Source organism: Cucurbita pepo, chromosome LG04, assembly GCF_002806865.2.
Source record: "Cucurbita pepo subsp. pepo cultivar mu-cu-16 chromosome LG04, ASM280686v2, whole genome shotgun sequence".
NCBI classification, from domain to species: domain Eukaryota; kingdom Viridiplantae; phylum Streptophyta; class Magnoliopsida; order Cucurbitales; family Cucurbitaceae; genus Cucurbita; species Cucurbita pepo.
This window is the reverse complement of record NC_036641.1, coordinates 4,206,716-4,234,282: the sequence shown is the minus strand read 5'-3', so window position 1 is coordinate 4,234,282 and position 27,567 is coordinate 4,206,716. Positions and strand designations below refer to the sequence as shown.

Sequence of the window (27,567 nt, the reverse complement as noted above, 5' to 3'; positions counted from 1 at the left end):
CCCTTTAATCGAGGCTCGACTCCTTTCTCTAGAGCCCTCGAACAAAGTACACCTTCGACACTTTAGTCACTTTTGACTACACCTTCGACACTTTAGTCACTTTTGACTACACCTTCGAGCCTCACAATTCTTTATTCAAATAACACTTTAGTCACTTTTGACTACACCTTCGAGCCTCACAATTCTTTATTTAATATTTGAGGATTCTATTGTTATAGTTAAGTTTAAGGCATGACTCTGATATCAGATTAGGAATCACATCTCCACAATGGTATGAAATTGTCCAGGGCCTCATTCCAATGGAGATGTATTCCTTTACAAAATAGAGTCCAAAAAAAGAGGTAACGGAAAGACTTCCACGTTCTACAAACAAATTTCAATCCTAAAACAATATGAAAAAACGAATCAATGAAAGAAAACGCTTCATAGGATTTGACAAACCAAAAGGAATTCATCAAAGAATTTACAAAGATAATTGGGAGTTTGTGTTGGTTATAGAGTAAGTATAGGAAGAAGGGTTCTCATTGGCAGCTGCGGGAGCATAGAACATAGGCACAGGCATTTGTGTTGGGAGCTTAGGCAAAGGGGCCTCAAAGTCCAGAACCTTAATAGCTTGCCTTATGGAAGCCCTTAGACTATGATTTGGGTGTGCACACCACAGTCCCACAGTCATCAAACATACCATTTCCTCTTGGTTGAACTCTCCATTCAATGCCTTATCAGCTGCCTCTAGCAGCCTTCCTTGTCCATACAGCCCCCATACCCAATTCACCAAGCTAATCTTTTCTTCATCTTCTTCATGGTGCTCCACTGCTTTCCTCCCACAGGCTATTTCCAATGCCACGACTCCAAAACTGTACACATCTGATTCCTTGCTCGCCTTGCTTGTTAGGAGGGACTCTGGAGCTAGGTAGCCCATTGTGCCTGCCACGACGGTTGTGGGCGAGCGGAGACCGTGGTCGACTAGTCTAGCTAGACCGAAATCGCCGACTTTAGCGTTGAAGTTCGAGTCCAACATGATGTTGCTTGACTTGATATCTCTGTGGACTACGCATTGCTCCCAATCCTCATGGAGGTAGAGCAAGGCAGAGGCTATGCCATGAGCTATTTTGAATCTTACAGGCCATGAGAGACGTGGTTTCTTTCCGAACAAATGGGAATCCAAGCTCCCGTTCGGCATGTACTCGTAGACTAGTAAGAAATGGCCGCGTTCGTGGCTGTATCCGACGAGTTGCACGAGATTTCGATGGCGCAAACGGCTTATGATGTTCACCTCAGAGATGTATTCCTTTTTGCCCTGTTTGGAATTGCTTGATATCTTCTTTGCTGCTATTTCCATGTTTAGTTCTGTGATAAAGCCCTTGTAAACACCACCAAAGCCCCCTTGTCCAAGCTTTCCATGTTCGGAGAAATTGTTGGTTGCTTTAACCAGTTCCTTATATGAAAATCTCTTTGGCCCAGTACCCTTTATGAACTCTTCATCATCAACAACATTCTCCACCATGCCAGTTTCTTCATCTTCATCAAATTCATCATCACTATCTCCCTCTGTTCTTTCTTTCTGTTTCTTTCTTGTTCTTCGCCACCAAACAGCAAATACCAAACCAGACACAGATATCAAACCCACCAACCCACACACCAGCCCCACAAGCCACAAATTGGATTTCCCCCCAACAGTTTCAGTTTCAACAATCAAATCCAAACTCGAAGTGAAATTCCAACTTCTAATTGCTTGAATTGGGATCGACTCACCTGTTGATGCAGAGAAGCCAACGATCACTCTAGGCGGAAGATTTTCCTTCAAATCAATTGGAATATCAGTAAGATTCAATGTAATCGACTCGTTTGGAACCTGAGGATCTTTCAGCGTAACATCCAATCTCCTCAATGTTCCATTGTAAGTGATTCTTGCACCCAAAATGTCTCCTGAGACCATCGTATTACTCCAAGTACGATTAGCCACGGACACAATGGAATTCACATCAACACCAACATGATTATCGCTAGGATCCCACGGATCTTTAAAAATATCGAACTCAACTGCGACGATCTGATTCGACGGATCGCCATTGTTCGATTGATTGAACAATCCTAGCCATCCGCCGCCGGAATTCAAAGGAGGCGATGTTGAATTCTCCGCCGCTAGGAAGAAAGCGATTCCACCGGCGGAGGCGTTCGACCTCCCGTTGGAAAACAAGATCACAAACTCGAAATAAGTGGTGAAATCAGCGGATTTGTTAGTGACTGGATCCCATAGTTGAATCGGCAGCGAGAAGTAAGCTCTTCCAGTGTCGTTGTTTATCCTACCACCGATCTGGTTATCGGTGAGCCGGATGGAAGGATGATCGAGGACTGTACCTCTTGCGGCACTGTTGACGAAAGTGATATTGGTGGAATCGGGGAAAGACGAGAAGGAGAAATCGAAGGAGCTGCAACAATGGAAGAAGGCGAAAATTAACAACAAAAAACACGAATTAGCAGTGAAATTTGTAGTTTCAGAACACATTTCGAACTCCGAACGATTGAAAAAACGGAAAAAGAGTTCATGAACTAGGGCTAATCTGAAGAATCAAAGAAATATACCAGATATGGTTCTTTAATTTGAAGATTTATTGATCTTCTCGTCAGCCACCTACCAGATTGATCCATAGCATAACCTACTGAGAACACCAGAAGCGACCTAGTCAACAACATTGAGTCGTCAATATTGGAACACCTTTTAATCTTCTTCCGTCATGGCTTCCTCCGTTTCGTCGCCCATTCTTCGTAAGAACTTGGCGCGTTTTTTGAATCCAAGTCTTAAATATAAAATTTATTAAATTAACCTCAAAACTTTGATTTACTCCACTTTAAAAAGATCCTAAATTTTTTTAATATTTCTTGAATTTCTCTTTTAATATGAAATTTCATACCAACTACGAACAGAGCTAAAGTTGAATAAAGTTAGAATTTTGACGAAACTCACAAAAACATAAGAAATAAATTTTGTCAACTTTGGATGCATTTATTTCCGTGTAAATAATGAAATAGGATAAACTAATTTTTTTGGAAAGTTGGATTACAACTCTACAAATTTGTTGAAGAGTTAAGTTAAAGTTAGGGACAACGGGGACATCTGACATGCAGCCTCATGCAGCATACCTTAGACTGGCATAACTGGGACATCTAGCCACATGCAACACGCCTTGGACAGGTATAATTGGGACATCTAACATGCAGCCATAGACAACATACTTTGGACAAGCATAACTATGACATCCTCCCTCACTCAACTGGTTGACATCTCGATGTAAGATGATGCTGACTTCAGGTTTCTCGACGCATTTCCAACTATATTGAGGAGTCTCTTCCAATTTGTTAAGAACGGTTGAAAACTACTTCTCGATTTGTTGACTATGCACGTCTTCTCTATCAGAGGGAGGTCGTACCACCTCCTTATGCTTGATGTCTTCTTGGTTGGGATAGTAACATTTCATGTTACTCAGGTAGACCACAGAGACTAATCCTCATTCCATGGGAGCAAGAGGATCCTATAGTCTTCCCCTAGTCTTCTTTCGACCGACCTTTCTCTTCATCTGTCTTGATGGTATTTTGCTTTGATGGTATTTTCTGCGTAAACTATGCATAAGGTCATTGAAGGAAATCTTTCCATTACAAGAACTCAGTTCAATACCTTATCAAACAAGCTACATAAAATTTATGTCACATTTTTCAACATGTAAAATAGAATTAACATGAAAACTTAACAGGAATTTGGAGAATCATTCAAATGAATTCTATTTACAACTCTGAAACATTAGAGGATCCTTCAAACATCAGAGACTCTATGGGAACAATGGAAAACTCAAGACTTCTTGAGAACTTGGATTATAGAGCCACTACCATGTATGTAGAGCCATTTTCCATATAATAGTACATCTATTACTCTCCTTTTCAACTCATTTGTACTCAAGTTCTTGTGTTCTTGTTCCTCTTTTGTACACAAACAAATTTCAATTCAAAGAAAAAACGGGAAATCAGCAGCAATTATCTTCAAATCAAGCTCAAAAAGTGTTTCAAAAAGCCTCCCCCTTTTCATCAGCCCCCAACATTTAATCACATTTCACATCTGAAAACCATTAAAATAAACAACATAAAGACCATGAATGTTCATCCCCCCTTTTTTTTCAGACATGATGAAGAAGCTGATTTATAATCTATCTTTATACCTCAGTATCTCGTTTCTGATGTGTTCAGTGGATAGCTAGTTCCGAAAGCTGTTAGTAATATATCCTATGAATGACCGTCACCGTCACCGTCTGATTCGCTATCGGAGGAACTACCTTCTGTATCAGAACCTGCAAGAGAGATTGAAAATAATTTAGCCACAAGAAGCTTTTCCATGATTCAGACTCACAATCCTCACAACAATTGTCATACCACTTGAGGAGGAAGAATCATCACTGTCTGAACTACTTGAGCTATCTGACCTACTACTACTAGCATGAGCAGCTGCATCGTTTTCAATTTCAACAGGAGGGAAACCACCCACTGGCATCATCTCCTCGTCCCCAATGTCCACATCTTCCTCACCCATATCCCCTTTTCTAAGCGTCTTTGCCTCTGTTTTAGCCTCATTCAATTCATTTGCACATGATATCTATAACACAAAATGGAAAAAGTACAATAACCCCATCAGACAAACCAGCAAAATATGGAAAAATTAAAGAAAATAAACATGCCCTCCAGGTATTTACCTCATTATTCGCTTTAATAGAATCAGCGTTTGCATTGTCACTGATGAGGGATTGCTGCTTGACTTTGCTCATCATTTTCTTCCAATCTGTCACCAGCCGGTCGAGTTCCCAAAGGGTCTCGGTATCAACTGCCTCGATGTCAAGCTCAATCTCGTCCCCATCCTGTGTCAAATTTCCACTCCTCTTCTTCACAATCTGTATCACTTGGTCCATTTTCTCAGGAGGCAAGCCCTGCAACCCAACTCCCAATTTGTGTTTCTCCTCCAAACTCATCTCCCTTTTGTTCGGATCCTTTGGCTTTGGCTGCCTTACAACAGGCTTCACTTGAGGAGCCCGCACTGGTGATGGGGTTTTCACTGGCGACTGTATTGAAGGCGGTTTCGATGAGCTCAATGGCGCTTCCACCTTCGCCTCTTCTACATGATTCCAAGAACTGGCTTGCAATTCCTCCTCATACAGGTCTGGCTGCACCAGGTCGTCCATCTTCTCACTAACAGTGCGAAACAATTCCTCAAATTTCACCAACCACTGCTCAGCCAGGACATGGACATCATGACCTTTTGGATTGTACAACATGGCATTGTTAAAGGTTAGCCTAATATCTTCAGCAAAATCCAACGGTGAGTTATATAAATTCCTAGCTAGTTTAGATTTCACAGTCCCTAAATCCATAGGACGCTTAACAATATCATAATAATCATGGAGACGCAGCCCAACCACATCCACAGGTTTGTTGAAGATCGAACCATACTTCTGCTTCATCAACTTGTTCAAGATTTGAGAGCAAGCCTTCATCAGATTCTTAACTTCAAACAAATTGGAAACCTGCAAATCTCTACCGAATCTAGGCAGCGGCTTCGGCTGCTTGTTAATCTCCTTAGTCTTGGACGATTTCTTGAAACAATTAGTTCCGAAAGCAATGCCGACAGATTCAAGGCGATTCTTGAATCTCCTAACTTGTTCAAGCTCCGCGAGTAAACGTTTCTTAAGAACAACCAAATCCCTCCCTGAACACGAAGATATATTTAAACTCACATATTGAGTGTACTCGGAATTCGAAGATCCATGGTGACGATCGATGTAAGACTCATCATCCGAGTGTGATTGAGTTGATACGTTGCCCAATCCTCCATCCATCTGTTGGAGGTTGTTAATTTCACCATTAGTTTTCCTCTTTTTCGTATTAGGTTTAGATTTAAGGTTCGAGAACGGAACTCTCGCCATAAACACTCCTCCTCCTCTTACACTGCCGCCGCCGTTGCGTTTGATCGTCGGCTAACTGGTTTAGTTGTTTCGATTCACTAAAACAAAGCTCCGATGAGGAAATTTGTTCCGAATAAACAAGAACGACGGATCAACAAGAACAGAAGGCGCGAAAACGAAACTCCACTGGCACTTGATTCTTCTCTCCTCGGCGCCAAATTCAACCCCGAAAAAATTATTCAAAAATCGAAAGGAAAAAAATAAATTTCCTAAAGGGAAATTAGGGTTTAAGGATAAACCACTTCACCCTAACTACTGTGAGGGATGAAGAAAGATGAGAGGCATGGGAGGTATTTAAAGGACTCGAGGTCTGCCCGTAATATTTGGGCAGTGTGATGGCCGTCGATGAAGATCGACCAACTAATCTTGCGGTGAATACGCTGTGGCTTGCTGCCCGGTGTGCTGACCAAATGAGCTGGAATGGACGGTGGATGTCCGGAGTTGTTTACCGCGTGGTGAATTTGGAACGTTGGATGATGGGAATCGGAAAAGACCGGGAAAATATTTAATTTAATTCTCTTTTATGATTTCACCGAATTTAAAATAATTTTTTTTTAATTTCATTTATATTTAGACTTTCGAATTTATTTTATATTGATCTCTAATATTTTAAATATTTAATTTAGGTCTTATTCGAAAAAACTCTTTTAAATTTCAAATATTTAAAAATGATGTTTTTTTATTTTATTTTTTCCAATTTTGAATTTTGACTTAGATGTTGTTTATAATGAAAAATAAGAATTTATTTAGGATGATTCGAAAAAATTAGATAAACCTAACTCAAATTGAATTTATTTATTTTTTAATTATTTAAAAAATCATTATCATTAATTTAAACGTTAATGAAGTGTTCTTAAATTTTTAGAAAAAAAAAATCAATATCGATACGCTGAGGGATGGAATTGATGCATTTGTTCGAGAATTTACAAGGAATTGCGCCATTAAGCTATCCCTTCAAGATTAAACAAACTTACATCACACCCAATTCTACTAATGGGTTATATCGATTATGAGATCTTGAAGAGAAATCCGAAAGGAAAAGTTCAAATAAGACAATATTATTGGATAGGTATGGCAACCCTAGAGGAGTTAATAGGGTTTTAACCATAAAAGCGTGATTAATTTTTTTAATTATGAAACCTTTTACAAATGAGTAGAAGATGATAATTATTATAGCAAAATAATTAGTCAAAACAATAATCAACTAAAACATGTCATAAATCCCAATAATAATTTTGAAATTAAATAGGAAAGAGTTAAAAAATATGACACCTTAGTTTTATAGTAGTTTGGTCAAACTCGACCTACTCCACTCCCCGAGCGCCTCTTGGGAATTTGAATAAAGAATTTTCTCAACTCTTTCCATGGATCAGAGCCAAATCTTTCCACCAATCTTTTTATGAGTTCAAGAGCAAACTCAATCATTTCTACGACGCGGGATCAAACCGGTACAAATATTTGAATTTGGTAGTAACACTCTCTCACTCTAGAATAAATAAATAAATAAATAAAAAATCTTCTAAAAATAAGATAATAAAAATAAAATTGGAAGCTTGGAAAGAACCACAATGGAGACTTTGAACAGAATGAGGATTTGAGAATTTATGGAAGTTGTGTTTCATGAGTTTATATAGAAAAGAAAAGTGGCAAAAAGTAAAATTAATATCGATTGTGTTAAGAGTAATGGAGGTAATGGTGGTGGAGATTAAAAGTAAATAAATAAGAAAAAAATTTTAATTCATTTATTTAATTTTTTTAAATATAATAATAATATAATATAAAAATAATAAAAATCAACTATTCCATGATAAATTTAAAATTTATTATAAATATAATAATATAATAATAATAAAACTATGGAAGTAATACTAAAATTTTAAAATATAATAATACAATAATATAATATAGTAATAATAAAAATCGACGTGAGTAACCGTTACATTCAAATCTATACTATGTAAAAATAATTAAAGGTCGACTCCACCATTTATTACTCTTCCAAAATTATAAGTGTCATACTTTGATTTGTCCATTATTTTAATGTAGTTGTCACATCATCACGTCGAGTATGTTGTATAGATTGTAATTTCTTTGTTTTAGCTCTGATTTAAGAGATTGAAAAGTCGTTGAAATCGTTATTTCTAACCTTATATTGTGTACCGTTCAAAATATTAAAAATTGTTAATAATTAAAGGTAGGTTTGTTATCATTAAAACATCCATCAATTAATTAAAATTAATTAACATGATATTAAAGGCCAAACAGCCAATAAATACGTGCCAGCTGCGGACTTGAACTGTTATATAAACTCTGACTTCGAACTGAATTTGAATCAAATCTTTGACATCGAAATATCGTAATGATTAACATATTAAAAAAAACATTAAATTATGAGTTGGATTAGGTTCTCTCGTACGATATAATTGATTAGTGGATATAAGATGGAGAAGAAAATATAATGATGATTCATGATGAGATTTAAACTATATACTATACAACTTGTTCTTATAATTTAATGAAAATATATAATGTGTCACCAAAGTCAAAAATTAAACCCATAAATTTTATGTTTTATTTTAATTTATTTTATCCAATTCAAGATGTGGAAGAAGAAAGATAAGAAAGTGACATAAACTTGGCCTTTAATTCAAAGGAAAGTGAGGTAGTGAAGGAACATTTTAGGACACTTGTCAATAGGAGAAGGGACAACAAATATTAAATATTTTATTTTTTAATTAATTAGAATGGTTGGGAAGAAAATTAACTTTGGCTAGTTCTTATGCAGGGCTATATATGCCGGCTATGAGCCTGTGCTATTATAGTTGATATTAGAGCTAGACACCGAGCGATGTGCCAGCGAGGAGGCTGAACCTTGGAGAGAAACGGACACTAAGTGGTGTGCCAACGAGGATGCTGGGTGTCACGGTCATGTTCGTCCAAGGCGTGCTGCCCATGGCCGCATGCCTATCACAAGCCCAACCCTTTATGTCTTTTCATATTCCAGTGTTTTACTTTTGTATTTCTAGGAAGTATGGCGTTTCAGAAATATCATGTCTAGGCCTGTCGGACATGAAATGTCTTAGAATGTACTATAGGGGGATACGACTAGTTGTCAACTTCTCCCTATCCAAGGTTATATATTGTGAGCCGTTGTTATTTCTCTCTTGCTTGTTGATATAACGTCTCTTTCGAAAATCTCTCATTGCCCTCGTTTTCTAAAACCTTCTCTTAAAACCGAGGCCAGAGACTCGAGCATACGTCACTTGGCTGTAGGCGACACAAGAACGAATTGGCTTAGCTCACTTGTCGTTGGAAAGTGAGTGTCGCATAATCGCAAGTCCGCTGCCATCAAAAGTGCGATTGTGACACTGGGCCACGAAGGGGAGTCCCACATCGATTGTTGAGGAAAACGACACTGGGCCTCGGCCCTTGGACCTCAAAAGAGGAGGATTGTGAAATTTCCACTTCACAAGGGTGGACACCAAATTGTGTGTCAGCGAGGATGCTAGGCCACGAAAGCGTGGATGCGGGTCCCACATCGATGAAATAGACCCAAAAAATTGAAAATGAAAGTGAAAATAATTATATAAAAGATATTATACAAACTAATTAAAAGAGCATGAAATTAAAATTTTAGTATNTCACTGTCCTCATTCAGGGAAAAAAAATGAAAGCGAAAGAAAAAAAAAAAAAAAAAAAAAAGCTCAAACAGAACCTTGCGAAATCTTTGGCTTCCCATCCTGCCCCACTGCTCCTGTTCTAATATCGCCATTCACCGGCGCTGACACCCCCAGGTAAGGCGGCGGCAGTGGCGCAACCACGGCGGCTCCACTGGCCGTGTAGTATATTTGTCTTCCGGTGGCGCTGTCGTAGGCCACCTGGGTGTACGGTCGTCCTGTGTCTGGCGCCAGAGTCGCACCCCCACTGGGATAGGCAGCGACCTTTGAAGGTTGTTGTGGCATAGACGGTGATGAAGTGGCTGGATACGGCGGCTGTGGAGGCTGTACGACATTGTAAACCGGTTGCTCGCGGTAAACATCCGAGGACATACGCTGTACGGCGTAGTAGCCTTGATTTGCCGGCGGAGAGGTTACCGGTCGAGCCATCGGATGTTGAGGCGAGTGATAAACTGCACCGGGAGCGTGAATCATGTACACCGGCGGTTGGTCCGGTCCGCCGGAAACCTGCTTTTCCGGCCAGTATCCGGCTGGGTTCTGGAATCCCGGCGGCGCGTGGAAATTACCGCCGTAGCCTCTCCTCCGATACGCCGCGGCTTCCTCCTGTTCGCTGATATGCAACCTCTGTAATTCCTGCAATTGCCTCTGAATCTCGGCCGGATGAACGGCAGGATCTGATACTGTGATTCGATCTCCCGGAACAGGTCTAGCAACAGATTCAATCGGCGGAGAAACCATCTCCGGCACCGGATTGTGCAATTTCAACGCCACAGGCGGCGGCGGAGGAGGCGCGATTCCACTCTTATCCAAACCAAACAGAAATTCCACCCTATTTGGAACAGATTGCTTAGGCGCCTCGCCTCCATGGTTCGAACCAGAACTAAAAACCTCCACAAATCGCTCCCGATCGGACCTACCTCCATCGGACCCAAAGCTAGGGCTCTGATTAACCGGAAACAGAAATAGCCGCATCCGAGCAGGCTTCCCTGGCGCCCGACAGAGACGATCGTACTCGTGCATCATGTGCTCGAGATCATCATCATTCGAAACCGAAATCAACGCGTCCAGATCCTCGCCGGGGAGCTGATACTTGAAGGTAACGTCAGAGTCACAGAGAGACGAAAGCTTCGCGATCATGGAGGCAAACTTAATAGAGCGGTCAACGGCGAAGATCTTAGTCTCGCCGCCGACATAAGAAAGGAGGTTGTCGTGAGGACGGGGGTGGATCTTTCCGCCGTAGCTGGACAGGAACTTAACCTTGTAGTTCTGGTTCTGGAGCTGGGCAGAGTCGTCCCAGGGAGGGGCGGTTTCGGAGTCGATCTCGGCGGAGCGTGAGGAGGAGTCGCCGGACTCGAGGAAAGTGTTGTAAGCGTAGGTATCCATGGCGGAGGAGGGAGAAATTTTCAGTCAGTGTGGAGAGGTTTTTCTCATTTCTACGGCGATTTGTTGATCGGAATGGAAGCAGAGAGAGCGACGGAACGCTCTATCTCTGTTTTGCTTTCGCTTTCGTTTCCGACAGGTGGTGGGTTGGGGTTGGCCTCCTTTAGCGGCTTATATATATATATATATATATATATATATATATATATATATATACACACACGTATACGCATTCATAAGGTAATATATTATTTCTAGAAACAATAATTCACTTAAAATTTTCAAATTTGGTTAATATTTTACTTCTAAAATAATCTTTAAAATGGTGACTAGGTCGAGTTATATATTTTGTAGCGGAAAATAAATAATCGTGAATTAAAATAAAATAAGAAAGTAAAGCATTGCGATAATCTAACCTACGGGCTACAGAAGAAAAACAATATAAATACATCTATCTTAACTTCAGTCTCATGATCATCACCTCGATATCGTCATTTGTAGATGTGATTTGAGTATTTTAAGAAATACTTAGTAAGTAATCCCGTGCTATTGAGGTCATGAAATGCAATCATTTTTTGGACCTATCATTTTATGCTCTTAGCCTAACTTTTAGTTCGAGTAGAATTGGAACTCTGAATATAAACTGTGATCGATTTGTTTGTAATGATTATATGAATGATACATAATAGCAACTCTAAATCAAAAATTAATTCAATTTTCATTATTTAGTTGATTTTTTTTTGAATTCTTCACATTAATATTTAGTATCTTAAATATATTAATTATAAATGAAAAAAATATATTTAATCTATAGTATTCCAATTCATATTTAATATATTATACCTATCAAAGAAAATATTTAATATTTACTATAAAACTATATATATTTATTGTAATTATACCTAAAACATTAAAATAATTAACATAATTAAATAAAAAATATATTTGAAATTTGAATAAAATTTTAATTAATTAAATATATTTTGAGATAATAAAATTCATAATTTTTAAAAACATTTCTTTCAATTTTGTAAATAAAATTTAAAAAAATAATTTTTTTTTGAAAAAGTAAAAAAAAAAAATGGTATTATGAATATTTAAAAAAAAATTTAAAATGTATTTTTGAATATATATATATATTTTTTAACAAAATACAATTTAGATTTATTTTTATTAATTTAGAAAAAAAGAAAAAAAGCATCCTTCTTCACATTCCATGATCCACATATAATCGTCTTCTCTATCTGCAAATAATCTTCATCTCTGTCTCTCTCATGGGCTTTTCCATTCTCCCAATTTCCTCCCGAGCTTTACTCTGCAAACCCACACCCTTCGCCTCTCTCCACTCTTCACACCATTCATCGTTCTTCAAAGTTCATTTTGAATCATCGTCTTCTTCGGCGAATCCTAGTTCTTTCGCCATTTATGCAACTTGTTTCGGTGGAGCTTTTGGTCCGAGACCTCGCAGTTTTCGTGCGGGCCGTGTTTTAGCTATGTCTTCGCCTAATTCCGTCCAGAAATCGGAGGAGGAGTGGCGAGCCATTCTCTCGCCGGAGCAGTTTCGAATTCTCCGGCAGAAAGGGACGGAGTAAGTACCTGTTCTCGCTATTTCTAGAGTGGCTTTTTGTTTCTAGGTTAAGTTGATTCTTCAAATCTGAGTTTGGTTGTTGATTGGAAGTTGAGCTTGTATGAATTTTTGAAGACATTCACTTCCTCTGTTTTGATTACATTTATATGATCTTTTCTTGCATTATTTGTCTTCTATTTATCCAATCCATTTCGAATCATAGTCTTAATTTTTCTTACTTTCTATGTCATTCTCCTTCAAATTAACAACAAATGCTCTGGAAACTGAGAGTGAGTTTGGGATTATCTTTTACGGAAGTGCGTTTCGAGTCGAAGTTTCTTTATCATAGCATGTTGATAGGATATCTGGAAAGAAAGAAATGGAAGAAGTCTTCAAAAATTCTCTCTGATATGATTATCATTTTAACCTCTCATTGCAATTCCCTCACTAAACCCTCTTGTAACTGAATTACTTCACAACTCCTTACCCATTGAAGCTGCTTTCTGTAATCTCATGTGTTTGAGGCCTTCTTAGCCTGTATACAAGCATTGATCAAGGTGAGGAATAAAACATTCCTTATATGAGGGTGTGGAATCCTCTCTCTAATAGACGTGTTTTAAAACCTTGAGGGAAGTCCGAAAGGAAAAGTACAAAGAGGACAATATCTACTAGCGGTGAGTTTGGGCTGTTACAAATGGTATCAGAGCCAGACATTGGGCAGTATGCTAGCGAGGACGTTGGGCCCTGAAGAGGGATGGATTGTGAGATCCAACATCAGTTGGAGAAGGGAACGAAACATTCCTTATAAGGCTGTGGAAACCTCTCCCTAGCGGACACTTTTTAAGACTTTGAGGGGAAGCCCGAAAGGAAAAACCAGAAAATGACAATATCTGCCGGTGGTGGGTTAGAGTTGTTACAATGAGAACCTCAAACTCTAACAATATTAGTGGTGTTATTAGCATATTAAGAGGACATGTTTATCAATAGTATTAACTCTAACAATATTAGTGGTGTTATTAGCATATTAAGAGGACATGTTTATCAATAGTATTAACTCTAACAATATTAGTGGTGTTATTAGCATATTAAGAGGACATGTTTATCAATAGTATTAGTTAAAGGATTAGTTAAAGGAGTTGATAAAGGGTTGAATATAAATTGAGTGGATGAGGGGCAAAGTTGAGGAGAAATTTAGAAGAGTTATTTTGTGAGAGTCTAGGCCAATCACAATGTTTGGCAATTGTAATATAATTTCAGTGTTATCTTCTGTGAATCTCTATTGCACGATCAGGTTCCTTTCACATATCTAACATTGGGGCATTACAGGTATCCTGGAACTGGCAAATATGACAAATTCTATGGCGAGGGAGTTTATCACTGTGCAGGATGTGAGGCGCCTCTTTATATGTCGAACACAAAATTCTTTTCTGGTTGTGGCTGGCCAGCTTTCTTCGACGGTATTCCTGGAGCCATTAAACGCACCGTGAGTCTTCCACCTCCATCATTCTTTGCATGTAGGATGTTTTAGTAGCTCATCATATTCTGATCCTGTAACAGATTGTGTTGTGTGATATGTCATTTGTGTTCTAATGCCCCAAATATTTCGGCAACATAATGCCATAACTACAATAACTACCCAGTTTTGGTACCACCTGATAGACAAGATTAACACACTTCTATAACCAGAACGACCAAGCAACAACCTTTCGCACCACTTCGAATCAGTTCAACATACCCATACTCCCAAATACATGAACTAGTCAGGCCTCACATCAAGTACTACTTGATAAATCACTCTAAGTGCAACACAAAGTCCTATAATTCAAACTAGGACTTTACTCCTTAATCCAGAAAAGAGAACAAACTAAACTTTAACAACTTCTAACACCACAAATGCATAACAAAAGGAATGGATCATTCTCAGCAAGTTCTCAACACTAGACTCTACTACTAAAACATAGACCATCAAGCTAAAGTACATTAACTAAAGGAAATAACGACTAGCTTGGTCTTGCTTCGTCATGCCTCTTCCCCCACCAAATTCCTAAGAACTTTAGTTACTTGCAAAACTGGTGGTTGGTCGTAAGTAGCTCGTACTTGGTGAGTCACCAAACATCAAACAAAAGAAACGTCATGTTGTTCACATGCATCCAAACATGGTTATCAAAAGTTAATAACGCCCAACATCAAGTAAAAAAACAAACACACTTTGAACATCTCATGCATCCAAACAGGAGTCTCAATGTTTATAAACACACTTTGAACAGCTCATCAATTCTGTAAGGAGTTTAACCGAACCAGTACCCACTAGAACTTGCTGTAATGTGTTTGAATTGGCTCAAGCTACATTAAGGGCCCCAATGGTTAGAAACACAATTTACAACACCTAAAAGGAATTTGAAACAGATCTAAATGCACTGAAACTTACCGAACTGCACGAAACGAGAAGGAATGCTTGCGGTTGGTAGTATCGTCACCGCAGTAGAGTTTAACCACCAAGTTCGAGATGGATGGGTGTGGTTCCTCTACGCATAGGACACCAGAATATCGAACCATGAACAAAGAAAGACATGAAAGAAAAGCATATTGGCAAGTAATTGTGAGGCCTCAATTCTTGACTGGAGGGGACATCAAACGCCTCTCCACTTCCATCTCTTGGATAAGGAGAGGGAGGGCAAAACTTTTTTTGGTTTTTTCACAGTTTGAACTACAAACAAGACACTTCCAAAGGTTAGAAACCATTCCAAAGTACCTAATTCGAGACCAAAGTGCACTAAGACGCATCGGAACATGCTGATTAGCGCCTTAACGGCCCAGAAAATGTGCTGGACCGTTAAAAGAATCTCTCCCCCAAGCAACACAACCAATCAAATGTAAACAAAACAAACTCCAAAATAGTTGTACTTGAGACGAAGACATCACTAGTGTTGCATTTTTGCTCTCTTAAGCAAACATTGTAGAGTTGAAATAGTGAGCTTGTTGTGTAATAAACAGCCTGACCCTGATGGGATGAGGACTGAAATCACATGTGCCGCTTGTGGTGGTCATCTGGGTCATGTCTTTAGAGGAGAAGGCTTTCGAACACCCACAAATGAGCGCCATTGTGTCAATAGCATTTCACTCAAATTTTCACCCTCTCCATGATTCCTCTCTGTTTCTGTTTCTCTGAATCTTGTGATTATATTTATAACCTTAATAAGTTGTCAAATATTACTACTTTAGAACTCAAGAACTCAGATGTACATCCTATATCGAACAAATCATGTATATGTAAATTTCTTCTCTCTTCTATTCTCTGTTGAGCAACATACATATTAAGAGTGTTATACTCTTGTTGAATTTTTCAGCTTTGTTTCCCCCTCTCGGGTTTGTAAAGCTAACACGCTTCATGTTTTGCGATGGCACGTTTTATAGAGCCGGTTTGAATTGACTTTTTAAAATGATTTCAATAAAATTTGTAGGTTTAGTAACCAGCTATTTTGAGTGAAACAATTGAAATCAAGTTAGAAAAAGTGTTTTTTGTTGGATGAAAATCCCACCTCCCCTAATTTAAGAAATGATCAAGGGTTTATAACAAGGAATACTATCTCTATTAGTGTGGAGCCTAGTCCAAAGCAAAGACATAAGAGCTTATGCTGTGGACAATATCATACCATTATGGAGAATCGTGTTCATTTAACACTTTTAACACGTTTATAAAGTAAAATTTATTCATAATTTGATTAATAGAAGTAAAATTGAATCGTAGACTATACCAAAAAANAAAAAAAAAAAAAAAAAGAAAGAAACACACGAAGTGATAGAAATCTTCTTTTATAATTCATTCAATACACGTAAACATTTGTTTTTACCATACTTTAGTTGAAACTTAATGTTTTAAACTTAAGAACACGTGGGCCTTGATGATCGAGTACAAGTCGCGTGCTTTAGCGTCATCTACTCTCGGGACTAGTTGATTCAGAAAGTGAGTTACTACACACTCCTTAGAGATTTGAACTTTTTAAATTTGCGATCAAAGATATACATCTTAACTAGTTGAATTATCGTAGACTGAATGAAGGATATCTCAGGAGAGCGGAGGTAAACGACACCCAAATTGAGCATGAGAAGCTAAGATACGCGTAGATTCCAATGACTCACTAGAATTCATGCAATCCTCAACGACTCACTAGAATTCACACAATCACGAGAGCGACTAATTTTTTATTTATTGATTATAACATCATCAATATTTCCATTACTTTCACTAAATTTATAATTAACATTATTATTTTTCTTTTTTAAATTTCAATAATCTTAAAATAATCACTTCAGTTTATCTACAACTACAAGTAATATAAATAAAATAAAATAATACGTGTAATTGCACGTGTAAAATGACGTGTATATATAAAGTTCATCCACACAAAATTATTTAATTTCCAGACCTTGATTCTGCGCCACAAACTGTTGACACAGCGATTGGTTTGGTGGCTCAGATTTTCCGTCGCTCTATTGCCATTGTCCTCTTCCATGTCCGATTGCACCAATTGCCATGGCCGCAAGAATGGACACGTAAAGCATTGCCAGCCTTTCTGGGATGGGGTGTACGCTTCTTCCAATTTCCTAATTTATTATTTGGGTTCCATTGACTTGATGTTTGTGTTCCAATTCTTTAATTTATTTGGGTTTTGAAGTTCTGGGTTTGTTTTTAAACTAGCCAATGGTTCTCACTGTATTCAACTTGGGTGTATTGGATTCATGAGCTTGGACACTATGTTGGAACCGGTGAGTTGCTGCCAGACCTCGCAGTCTCAGGTAGCTTCTTGATTGTTTGCTTTTGTAATTTCATGTTTTCTAGCTATGAAGTTTCAAACTCTTTGTGTGATCGTTGGAGAGGAGAACGAAGGTAGAGGTGTGCTTTAAAACCTTGAGGGGAAGCTCGAAACGGAAAGTCCGAAGAGGATAATATATGCTAGTAGTTAGTGTGGAAACCTCTCTATAGTAGACGTGTTTTAAAACTTTGAGGGGAAGTTTGAAAGGGAAAGCCAAGTCCAAAGAGGATAATATTTGCTAAAACCTTAAGGGGAAGTCTGAAAGGTAAAGTCCAAAGAGGACAATATCTGCCCGTGGTGAGCTTGAGCTGAGCTGTTACAATGTGGAAACCTCTCCCTAGCAGATGCGTTTTAAAACTTTGAGGGGAAACCCAAAAAGGAAAGTCCAAAGAGGACAATATCTGCTAGTAGTGAGCTTGAGCTGAGTTGTTACAATGTGGAAACCTCTCCTTAGCAGACGCTTTTTAAAACCTTGAGGGGAAGCCCAAAACGGAAAGCTCAAAGAGGACAATATCTGTTAGCGGTGGACTTAAGTTGTTACACTCGATGAGTGTTCTTAATCCTTGTTATCTGANATATGATTTTGTATATTTTCTTTACATTTGATTCGTCACTATGAAATACCTTTGTTCTCCAAAGTGATCACAAACTCATTAGCTTGAAACTTGCATTGAATGGTGATGGGTTGGGTAAATGTGATGCCTGAACCTCCCACTAGTAGATATTATCCTCTTTGGGCTTTTCCTTTCAGACTTCCCCTCAAGGTTTTTAAAACGCGTTTGCTAGGGAGAGGTTTCCACGCCTTTATAAGGAATGTTTCGTTCTCCTATCCAACCGACATGGGATCTCACAATCCATCCCCTTGGGGGCCCAGTGTCCTCGCTGGCACACCACTCAATATTTGGCTCTGATACCATTTGTAACAACCCAAGCCCACCACTAGCAGATATTATCCTCTTTAGGTTTTCCCTTTCGAGCTTCCCCTCAAGGTTTTTAAAACACGTTTGTTAGAGAGAGGTTTCCACACCCTTATAATCAATGCTTCCTTCCCATCTCCAACCAATGTGGGATCTCACAATCCACCCCCTTTGGAGCCAGCGAACTCGCTGGCACACTGTCCAGTGTCTGGCTCTAATACCATTTGTAACCGTCCAATTTCAAGCTTGAAAGGAAAGTCTAAAAAAGACAATATCCATCACCCAAGTTTCTCAATTGTTTCACTTGTTTCTTACCATGCAGATTTACAGTGTAGTTAAACAGAAGAATCCTTTAAGAGCCTACTCTCATACTGTTCATCAACATTGTGGATCTTCCTTCAACTTACATTATTCACGCTCGAAGAAAGTGGCCATTTCATCAAGCATCATAAGTTGCTGGAGGAATGACTATTCTTTTCTCACTATACAATCCCACAACAATGCTACTGCGTTAAACATCAAATTAGTTGGACGAAATGGATACAATTGGTATAATCATAGGCATAAACCAAGGCAAAGATCAAGAATGCATGCAGCTATTGATGTTGCAGCTGCTGTGGATGTCATCAACGATTTAGGATTGGACACACTGACATTCCTAGCTGTGACTGTCATAGTTGTTCCTCTATTTAGGAGAATTAAAGCTAGCCCTGTAAGAATGATATCCCCTTTCTTCTTCTCCACTTATTGTTCTTATCTTTAGTTTGATTCAAAATCTGACCATATGTGCATTGTTTTCAGATTCTTGGTTTCTTCTTTGCTGGGATTGTACTTAATCAATTTGGTGTGATTAGAAATCTTACAGATGTTAAAGTTTTGTCCGAATGGGGAATACTTTTCCTGGTAAGCCACATCAACTGTTGAATGTGGAAGAAATGTTGTTGTCATTAGGTGTCGTATTTGGGCGTGTTCGTGAGCACGTGAGTGTGTATAAGTATACATTGTACTAACATTATTCCTTTTTAGCTATTTGAGATGGGTTTGGAGCTTTCATTTGCGCGTCTAAAAGCTCTTGCAAGGTTTGCGTTCGGCATGGGTTTGACACAGGTATAGTTCTAGAAAGAACATAGTATGATGCTTGATTGGAATATATCGTGAATTGAATCGGTTAAGTTTTCCTTGATTCGACCTACTACGAAGTGTCGTTCTACTACTTATATTTTTGTGTAGATAGATTAACAAAAGCATGTTGAAACTTGTTGTCACGTTATATAGTCAAAGTCAAGTTAAACTCCGACAAGACGCATGTAATAGTCCAAGTCTACCGCTAGTAGATATTGTACTTTTTGAGTTTTTCCTTTCAGGCTTCCCTTCAAGGTTTTAAAACGCATCTATTAGGGAGAAGTTTTCACACCCTTATAAGAAATGCTCTGTTCCCCTCTCCAACCAATGTGGGATCTCACAATCCATCCTCCTTAGGTCCCAGTGTCCTCGCTGACACACCGTTCAGTGACTGGCTCTGATACCATTTGTAACAGCCCAAGTCCACCATTAGTAGATGTTGTACTCTTTGGGCTTTCCCAATGTGGGATCTCACAATCCACCCTCCTTAGGGTCCCAATGTCCTCGCTGACACACCGATCAGTGACTGGCTCTGATACCATTTGTAACAGCCCAAGTCCACCGTTAGCAGATGTTGTACTCTTTGGGCTTTCCCTCAAGGTTTTAAAACGCGTCTGTTAGGGAGAAGTTTCCACACCCTTATAAGGAATGCTCCATTCCTCTCTCTAACCAGTGGGGATCTCACAATCCACCTTCCTTGAGAGCCCAGCGTCCTCGCTGGCACACCGTCTTGTAACTGGCTCTGATACCATTTATAACAGCCCAAGCCCACCACTAGCAGATATTGTACTCTTTGGGCTTTCCCTCGATTTTGGGATCTTGTAAAGCATATATGGAGATGTAAGACAAACCCACATGGGTACTGGTTGTACTAGGTCTCTCACCTCTAAATGGGATAGTATGCCCTTAACCAGTTGGCAACATGGAGTAGAACGCAGCCTTAAAAAACTAGCTCGTAATTGAAGAGTACCGAAGTGGTCGTAAGCCACGTACTATGCCGTATCTAGCACAGTGAGACTCAATGAGGAGTCCCTATTTCTATAATCTAGTTCATATCTTCTCTTTGTAGTATTATTTCTTTTAACTTGTTCACTCACACACTCCCTCCTTTGCTTTTGAAGGTCATGTTATCGACTATCGCTTTCACAGCGTTTGAACTTCCCCCTAATGGAGCTATTGGAACAAGGATTTTGGAGTTCCTTTTTCACGCCAGATCTGACTTGGTAAGCACTCTGTTTCAACTGATTTCCTTAATCTGCATTTCATAGATTTACATCAGAGCAAAAAGTGGCCCCACTGTAGGGGCATGCAAATGCAAACACATGCAATCATGCTCTTAGGACCTATCTCTATTCTCTAGGGGTGACCTCCAGTCTCGGACTACTATGGATGTGTAGTACTTCCCTACACACGACCCACACATGTATATAGTTTCGTTAATCGATTAGATCAAATATCCATGTGTTTAAACATCCGTAGTTTTGCTAATCGAGTTTGTAAGAACTTCAGACAAGAAAACCTCGCCTTTTATGCTACGATGACTATGTTCCACTTACTTGAGATATGATTTGCTGAATTGTAGGTTAACATCAGAAGCGTCGATGAAGCGATTGTGATCGGTGCTGCCCTCTCTCTATCTTCTTCAGCGTTCGTCTTACAGGTAGTCTAGTCAAGTACTCTCATGATAGAGCTTTTTTTTACAACTTGATATCAATTCTATGAAAATGCATATCAATCCATTGACGCCCTGAAAAACTCTTGAAGATTGCAAGCCTAAATCCTTCTGTACTCGATCTTCGCATGAAGGATAGTCCTGTGAATAATTTTAAGAGACGAACAGTAACGTTGTCGCATTATTAAGACTTAAGGACACGAGAAATACGGCGAAAAGAATGTAATTTGGAGAACAATGTCGAAGTTTATTGCATTTTACAATGTGAGAATATTACTAATGGTAAGGCATTTAGGATAGTTAACCTTACCTATCATAATGAATAGCTTCTTGCAGAGAAAGGAGAGCTTGCAACAAGATTTGGGTCAGCAACTCTAGGGATACTTCTTCTTCAGGTTTTCTCTCAACCAATACTCGGGACTCGTTTCGTACCGCTTCGATTTTAGTATATTATATGCTTTCTTTCGAAGTATTTTGGTCCTTTGTAACTTTTCTGCATTGCATACTGTTTGATGCAGGATATTGCTGTTGTCCCTCTCTTGGTCATACTTCCTGTTCTTGAGAGCCAGGTATTTGAAAGGATTCTAACACTCTTTTGAGATAGAAATCGATATCAAATTAGAGGGATATGCTGCGAAATATATATTCTTTCTGCTGCTCATCTAGAATGTTACTTGTGATCGCTTTTGTACGGTTAACTCTCGACCCCGACTATGATATTCCACATCGGTTGGGGAGGAGAATGAAACACCCTTTATAAGGGTGTGGAAACCTTTCCCTAGCACCCCGACTATGATATCCCACATCGGTTGGGGAGGAGAACGAAACACCCTTTATAAGGGTGTGGAAACCTTTCCCTAGCACCTCGACTATGATATCCCACATCGGTTAGGGAGGAGAACGAAACACCTTTTATATGGGTGTGGAAACCTTTCCCTAGCAGATGTGTTTTAAAGTCTTGAGGGGAAACCCGAAAGGGAAAGCCCAAAGAGGGCAATATCTGCTAGCGGTGGGCTTGGGCCATTACAAATGGTATCAGAGACAGACATCGGGCGATGTGCTAGCAAGGAGGCTGTTCCCTGAAGGGGGGTAGACACAAGGCGGTGTACCAGTAAAGACGTTGGGCTCCGAAGGGGGGTGGATTTGGTGGGGGTCCCACATCGATTGGAGAAAGGAACAAGTGCTAGCGAGGACGTTGGTCCTTGAAGGAGGGTGGATTGTGATATCCCACGTCAGTTGGGGAGGAGAACAAAACACTTTTTATAAGGGTGTGAAAACCTTTCTTTAGCATACGTGTTTTAAAGCTTTGAGGGGAAGCCCGAAAGGGAAAGCCCAAAGAGGATAATATCTGCTAGCGGTGGGCTTGGACCGTTACACCAATGCATATCATCTTGACATCTATAACTTAGCACCAAGTTTGTGAAATAGTTTAACCTTGTGTATTGCTTCACTCGTAGAATTTGGGCACGGAAAGTATCTGGCCAATGCTTGCACAAGAAAGTCTCAAGGCTTTAGGTGGACTCGGTCTGCTGTCCCTTGGAGGAAAGTTGATTCTTAGGCGAGTTTTCGAGGTTCGCATCTTGCTTATAGTTTTAGTATGGATTGCGCAAGTTAGTTTACGATCTTAATAAAGCGTGTTCGAAATTCAGGTCGTTGCGGAAGCAAGAAGCTCAGAGGCTTTTGTGGCTCTTTGCCTGCTGACCGTTGCTGGCACATCACTAATCACTCAGAAACTGGGCTTTAGTGACACGGTTCGTTTCTTTTTCATGCTCGGGAACAATTAACGTGTAAATTTTTCATATGTATAATATTTTAACTAGAATTAACGTATAATACAGCTGGGAGCATTTTTGGCTGGAGCAATATTAGCAGAAACTAATTTCCGGACACAGATTGAAGCTGATATTAGGCCATTTAGGGGCTTGCTCCTCGGGTTATTCTTTGTTACGACCGGGACCTCCATTGATACGCAGGTGCAATATCTTCCGTTTTTCGTGTGCTGGTTTTATCTAAAAGTTTGAATTGTATGTATTTCCACTAGAAGAATATAGGTTTAACCACAAGCAATCTAGTCAGGTACAATGTAACATATGGAAGTCGAAATACGTTAATTCTTTATCAGACGTCAAAAGACTGTTACACATCAAGCTTTTTCGAGTTTTTTTAGTTAATGACTGCTGGAAGAGTGCTCTCCTTTTGGCTTAAACGGCGTCTCGTTTAATAATCGATTTCATTTCTATGCAGCTCCTGTTTCGAGAATGGCCGAATGTCCTTGCCCTTTTGGCTGGTTTAATAGCCATCAAGACGCTTATAATAACAGCAATAGGTCCCCGTGTCGGTCTCACAACTCAAGAAAGTGTACGAATAGGATTTCTTCTATCGCAAGGAGGCGAGTTCGGGTTTGTAGTGTTTTCTCTGGCAAACAGGCAAGTCTTAGTCTCTATTCTCCATTCATAAATCCTTGCTCCATGTTTGCTTATCATTTACTCTTTCATGGGAGCAGGCTTGGAGTGTTACCACTTGAGTTAAACAAGCTACTCATCATTATTGTTGTCTTGTCAATGGCTCTAACCCCGTTGCTTAACGAAGCTGGACGAAAGGCATCTGAATACATCAGTGAAAAGTACAAGACAGACGATGTATGTTAAGGCTTCGTTTCGATACTCGGTGTTTGAATTACATTGATCTGGACCTGAATTAAGTTTATCTGTTTTGAAATGTGCAATTTTGATAGAAAGCTGCAGACACGGTGAATTTCGACGCTACCGAACCTGTTATCATCGTTGGATTCGGTCAAATGGGTCAGGTTTGTATCCATAGATATCTATAGATATTTAGCAGGAGTTCAACCTTTTGAATCTTGTCTTTTCTAAGTAGGTCCTGGCAAATTTCTTATCTACACCTTTGGTATCTGGAGCTGATGGCAGCTCTCCTGGATGGCCTTATGTAGCGTTTGATATCGATCTTTCCGTAGTGAAGGTCGGTTCAGTGAGCGTGTTTTTTGTTCTCCCCTTATCTGGAATGGCATAGTTTTTGCATGGTTATCTGAATTCTTACGATTCTATGATTTTTTTCCGACGATCAGAGGTCAAGAAAACTTGGTTTTCCCGTTCTCTACGGAGACGGATCACGACCAGCAGTTCTGCAATCTGCTGGAATCTCTTCTCCAAAAGCTGTCATGGTTATGATCACGGAGAAGAAGGCAACAATCGAGGCTGTTCAAAAGCTCCGTCTCGCCTTCCCTGCGGTAAATTTTCTCTCCATTGAATAAAAACTATGCTGAAAGCATCACATGTCCTGTTTTGAATAGAGAAAACCAAAAGGAAACTGCAGTCCTTCAAGGTTATATTTATCTTTTTAAGTGTGTTTCCGAGCTATTCAGTCCGATTTGAATACAACAAAACGTTCATGATACAGATCCCGATTTACGCCCGAGCTAAAGACGTGATGCATCTGTTAGATTTAAAGAATGCCGGTGCGACGGATGCTATTCTCGAAGATGCTGAGGTATCAGTTTTGAGTGATCAGGAAATGATGCATAGTTATTGATATATGATGCATTCTTGTAGACAATCCTAATTCTTCAATTTGTTTGTGCAGACTAGTTTACAACTTGGGTCAAAGCTTTTGAAAGGGCTCGGTGTCATGTCCGACCAAGTGTCGTTCCTTAGTCAGATGGTTCGAAACTCTATGGAAGTACGAGCACAAGATGCACTCGACAAATCCAACGAGCAAGAGTTAGAGATTATGAAACCACTGCAGGTTCGTATATTTAAACGAAATGAACGTATGAATTTTTGTTGATTAGATGTAGGATGGAGAGAAAGGAAAGGAAAATAAGACATGTTGTAGGTGCCAATGGATTCTTATACAAGTTACATAGATCATACATATAGATGCGATGTTGCACCTATGTAGTAGCCTAAGCCCACCGCTAGTAGATATTGTCTGCTTTGGCTCGTTATGTATCGCTGTTAGCCTCACGGTTTTAAAATCCGTCTACTAGAGAGAGGTTTCCATATCCTTATAAGGAATGTTTCGTTCCCCTCTCCAATCGATATAAGATCTCACAATCCACCTCCCTTCAGGGCCCAATGTTCTTGCTGGCACACCGCCTGGTGTCTGGCTTTGATACTATTTGTAGCATCCCAAACCCATCGCTAACAAATATTGTCCGTTTTGGCCCCTTACGTATTGCCATCAGCCTCACAGTTTTAAAACACGTCTACTAGGGAGAGGTTTCCACACCCTTATAAGGAATGTATGTATCGCCGTCAACCTCACGGTTTTAAAACGCGTCTACTAGGGAGAGGTTTCCACACCCTTATAAGAAATGTTTCATTTCCCTCTCAAACCGATGTGGGATCTCATAATCCGCCTCCCTTCGGGGCCCAACGTCCTCACTGGCACACCGCCTGGTGTCTGGCTTTAATACCATTTGTAGCAGCCCAAGCCCACCACTAACAAATATTCTCCGTTTTGGCCCGTTACATATCGCCATTAGCCTCACGATTTTAAAACACGTCTACTAGGGAGAGGTTTCCACACTGTTATAAAGAATGTACGTATTTCCGTCAACCTCACGGTTTTAAAACGCGTCTACTAGGGAGAGGTTTCCACACCCTTTTAAGTAATGTTCGTTCCCCTCTCCAAACGATGTGAGATCTCACAATCTATCTCCCTTTGAGCCCAGGGTCTTTGCTGACACACAGAGTCTAAAGGAAGCCACAGAGTATTAACCTTCATCGTAGCATGAAGCCACAGAGTCTTAACACTCGTCCATTCTCTCCCACTTTTCATTCCTTCTTCGAATGTTCCTAGTGCTAGGTGTCACAGTCGCATTCTTGCAGTAACGATTGTGCAACACTTGTTCCAACCCAGCAAATAAGTTAGCCGTATGAAATTCGCACTTCACAAACAATATCAACGTATACTCGAGCCTTGAGTCACGTTTGAGAGATATGTTTTATACTTTGACTAACATTGTCTGTAATCACCCCAAAAAAATGACACCATTGTTACTGGTTTGATCGTTTAGATACGTGTGAAGGACTCGATCATGACCCCGGAGAGCGAACTGTCGAGGCTGAACAGCAAAGAAATGGATGAAAGGAAGCAAGAAGATTTAGATGGAAAAGGAGTCCTGTACTGTGAACTTGATACAGAGGAAAACAGTTCAGATCCTGATAATATGGTACAGCCTCCAACCCCTTACATCACAGCCACTGATGCCTTAGAAAACTGAAACTAAAGTGTAATTTTCACATGATTTTATCATACATTTTTTTAGTGTTCATAATTTAAATAAAGTTGATTCAATCTTCAATGCTATTAATATATGTTAGGGTATATCAAAATCTAATATATTCCTCGCATTTTTCGATTATTCTTCTTCAAGGCAACGGATGTAAACTTGTTGAGGATTATTGGAAGCGAGTTCCACCTTGGTTAATTTAATTATAAGTAAGGAATACTATCTCTATTGGTATGAGGTCTTTTGGGGAAGCCCAAAGTTTGCTTTGAGAGCTTCTGCTCAAAGTGGACAATATCATATCATTGTGGAGAGTCGTGATTTCTAACATGGTATCAGAGCCATGCCCTAAACTTAACCATGTCAATAGAATCCTCAAATATCGAACAAATAATTGTGAGCCTCGAAGATGTAGTCAAGAGTGACTAAAGTGTCGAACAAATGGTGTACTTTGTTCGAGGGCTCCAGAGAAAGGAATTGAGCCTCGATTAAAGGGAGGCTATTTGAGAGCTCCATAAGCCTCAGGGGAGGTTTATAGTGTACTTTGTTCGAGGGAAGGATTGTTGAGGATTATTGGGAGTGAGTTCCACATTGGTTAATTTAGTGGAAGATCATGGTTGGTATGGGGCTTTTTGGGAAGCCAAGAGCTTATACTCAAAGTAAACAATATCAATAATATTAAAAAATATTTTTAATATTTTTTATAGTAAATATTATTGTCAAATAGTCCACAAAAATTAATTATAAAACATTTATTTATTACTGACTAATTTTGATAATTAAAATAAATACAATGTTATTTATGTGAACAATATAAAAAAGTTTATTTTTTTTTAGATATAATAATAAATATAGAGGTAGAGAATCTGACCCAATTCAGATATGGTTTGCTCCGGGAGTAGTAGGGATCGTGGTAGGGAAGACTTCCTGTCTAATTACAATATCAAGTATGCAATTTGTCACGACATAATTGTTATAATTTAGATATAGTATCGATCATTCATGTACCATTTTTTTTTATTCGGGTGTTACATGCCTATTAGTTTATGTCTTCGTTTGTCCAAAAACCACATCTTACTGGGAGATGTACGACTATGATACCATTGTAACAATCCAATAACTCTAATTTGGATATGGTCTCAGTTCATTCATGTAATTCGTAAAAAAA

The 27,567-nt window shown here is 39.3% G+C and overlaps 5 protein-coding genes across 8 annotated transcripts; 2 read left to right on the top strand and 3 right to left on the bottom strand.

Moving 5' to 3' along the window:
- Positions 1-342: 342 nt before the first annotated feature.
- Positions 343-2,577, bottom strand: LOC111792210 (L-type lectin-domain containing receptor kinase IX.1-like). The gene has a single exon (XM_023673554.1). The coding sequence runs from the start codon at positions 2,504-2,506 to the stop codon at positions 464-466; it is 2,043 nt and encodes a 680-aa protein (XP_023529322.1). The 5' UTR covers positions 2,507-2,577; the 3' UTR covers positions 343-463.
- A 406-nt stretch (positions 2,578-2,983) lies between these two features.
- Positions 2,984-6,246, bottom strand: LOC111793334 (transcription factor GTE7-like). Of its 4 annotated transcripts, none has more exons than XR_002814925.1 (4): positions 4,737-6,246; positions 4,420-4,639; positions 4,209-4,337; positions 2,984-3,618 (listed from the first exon to the last, which is right to left on the bottom strand). XR_002814925.1 is itself a non-coding variant. In XM_023675171.1 (3 exons), exons 1-3 carry the CDS (start codon positions 5,958-5,960, stop codon positions 4,273-4,275), a joined length of 1,509 nt encoding a protein of 502 aa, XP_023530939.1. In that variant the 5' UTR covers positions 5,961-6,246; the 3' UTR covers positions 3,757-4,272. The 4 variants fall into 4 exon arrangements, 1 of the variants encoding a protein (XP_023530939.1); XR_002814926.1 differs by having other exon boundaries at positions 2,984-3,609; XR_002814927.1 differs by lacking the exon at positions 2,984-3,618 and adding an exon at positions 3,757-4,108.
- A 3,455-nt stretch (positions 6,247-9,701) lies between these two features.
- On the bottom strand, positions 9,702-11,196 carry LOC111793335. Its single transcript, XM_023675173.1, has one exon. The coding sequence runs from the start codon at positions 11,057-11,059 to the stop codon at positions 9,704-9,706; it is 1,356 nt and encodes a 451-aa protein (XP_023530941.1). The 5' UTR covers positions 11,060-11,196; the 3' UTR covers positions 9,702-9,703.
- Positions 11,197-12,276: 1,080 nt separating this feature from the next.
- LOC111793336 (peptide methionine sulfoxide reductase B5-like) lies at positions 12,277-15,962 on the top strand. The gene is made up of 3 exons (XM_023675174.1): positions 12,277-12,644; positions 13,950-14,106; positions 15,618-15,962. The coding sequence occupies exons 1-3, from the start codon at positions 12,331-12,333 to the stop codon at positions 15,765-15,767; spliced, it is 621 nt and encodes a 206-aa protein (XP_023530942.1). The 5' UTR covers positions 12,277-12,330; the 3' UTR covers positions 15,768-15,962.
- A 1,094-nt stretch (positions 15,963-17,056) lies between these two features.
- On the top strand, positions 17,057-26,507 carry LOC111794077 (K(+) efflux antiporter 3, chloroplastic-like). The gene is made up of 20 exons (XM_023676206.1): positions 17,057-17,209; positions 17,323-17,420; positions 18,677-19,066; positions 19,156-19,257; positions 19,381-19,461; positions 20,598-20,699; positions 21,059-21,136; positions 21,475-21,543; positions 21,667-21,717; positions 22,606-22,719; positions 22,798-22,899; positions 22,987-23,121; positions 23,393-23,574; positions 23,652-23,787; positions 23,883-23,954; positions 24,026-24,127; positions 24,234-24,395; positions 24,566-24,655; positions 24,749-24,910; positions 26,187-26,507. The coding sequence occupies exons 1-20, from the start codon at positions 17,203-17,205 to the stop codon at positions 26,391-26,393; spliced, it is 2,442 nt and encodes an 813-aa protein (XP_023531974.1). The 5' UTR covers positions 17,057-17,202; the 3' UTR covers positions 26,394-26,507.
- Positions 26,508-27,567: the final 1,060 nt, after the last annotated feature.

Excerpts from the sequence above, each read along its gene's own strand:
- LOC111793335 (XM_023675173.1), bottom strand. The coding sequence starts at position 11,059 with ATGGATACCTACGCTTACAACACTTTCCTCGAGTCCGGCGACTCCTCC.
- LOC111793336 (XM_023675174.1), top strand. The coding sequence starts at position 12,331 with ATGGGCTTTTCCATTCTCCCAATTTCCTCCCGAGCTTTACTCTGCAAA. Across the intron at positions 12,645-13,949 it reads CTCCGGCAGAAAGGGACGGA|GTATCCTGGAACTGGCAAAT; the intron begins GTAAGTACCTGT and ends GGGGCATTACAG. Across the intron at positions 14,107-15,617 it reads CTGGAGCCATTAAACGCACC|CCTGACCCTGATGGGATGAG; the intron begins GTGAGTCTTCCA and ends TGTAATAAACAG.
- LOC111793334 (XM_023675171.1), bottom strand. The coding sequence starts at position 5,960 with ATGGCGAGAGTTCCGTTCTCGAACCTTAAATCTAAACCTAATACGAAA. Across the intron at positions 4,640-4,736 it reads CTATTAAAGCGAATAATGAG|ATATCATGTGCAAATGAATT; the intron begins GTAAATACCTGG and ends TTTGTGTTATAG. Across the intron at positions 4,338-4,419 it reads TGATTCTTCCTCCTCAAGTG|GTTCTGATACAGAAGGTAGT; the intron begins GTATGACAATTG and ends TCTCTCTTGCAG.
- LOC111792210 (XM_023673554.1), bottom strand. The coding sequence starts at position 2,506 with ATGTGTTCTGAAACTACAAATTTCACTGCTAATTCGTGTTTTTTGTTG.
- LOC111794077 (XM_023676206.1), top strand. Across the intron at positions 20,700-21,058 it reads TTCACGCCAGATCTGACTTG|GTTAACATCAGAAGCGTCGA; the intron begins GTAAGCACTCTG and ends GCTGAATTGTAG. Across the intron at positions 22,900-22,986 it reads AACTGGGCTTTAGTGACACG|CTGGGAGCATTTTTGGCTGG; the intron begins GTTCGTTTCTTT and ends CGTATAATACAG.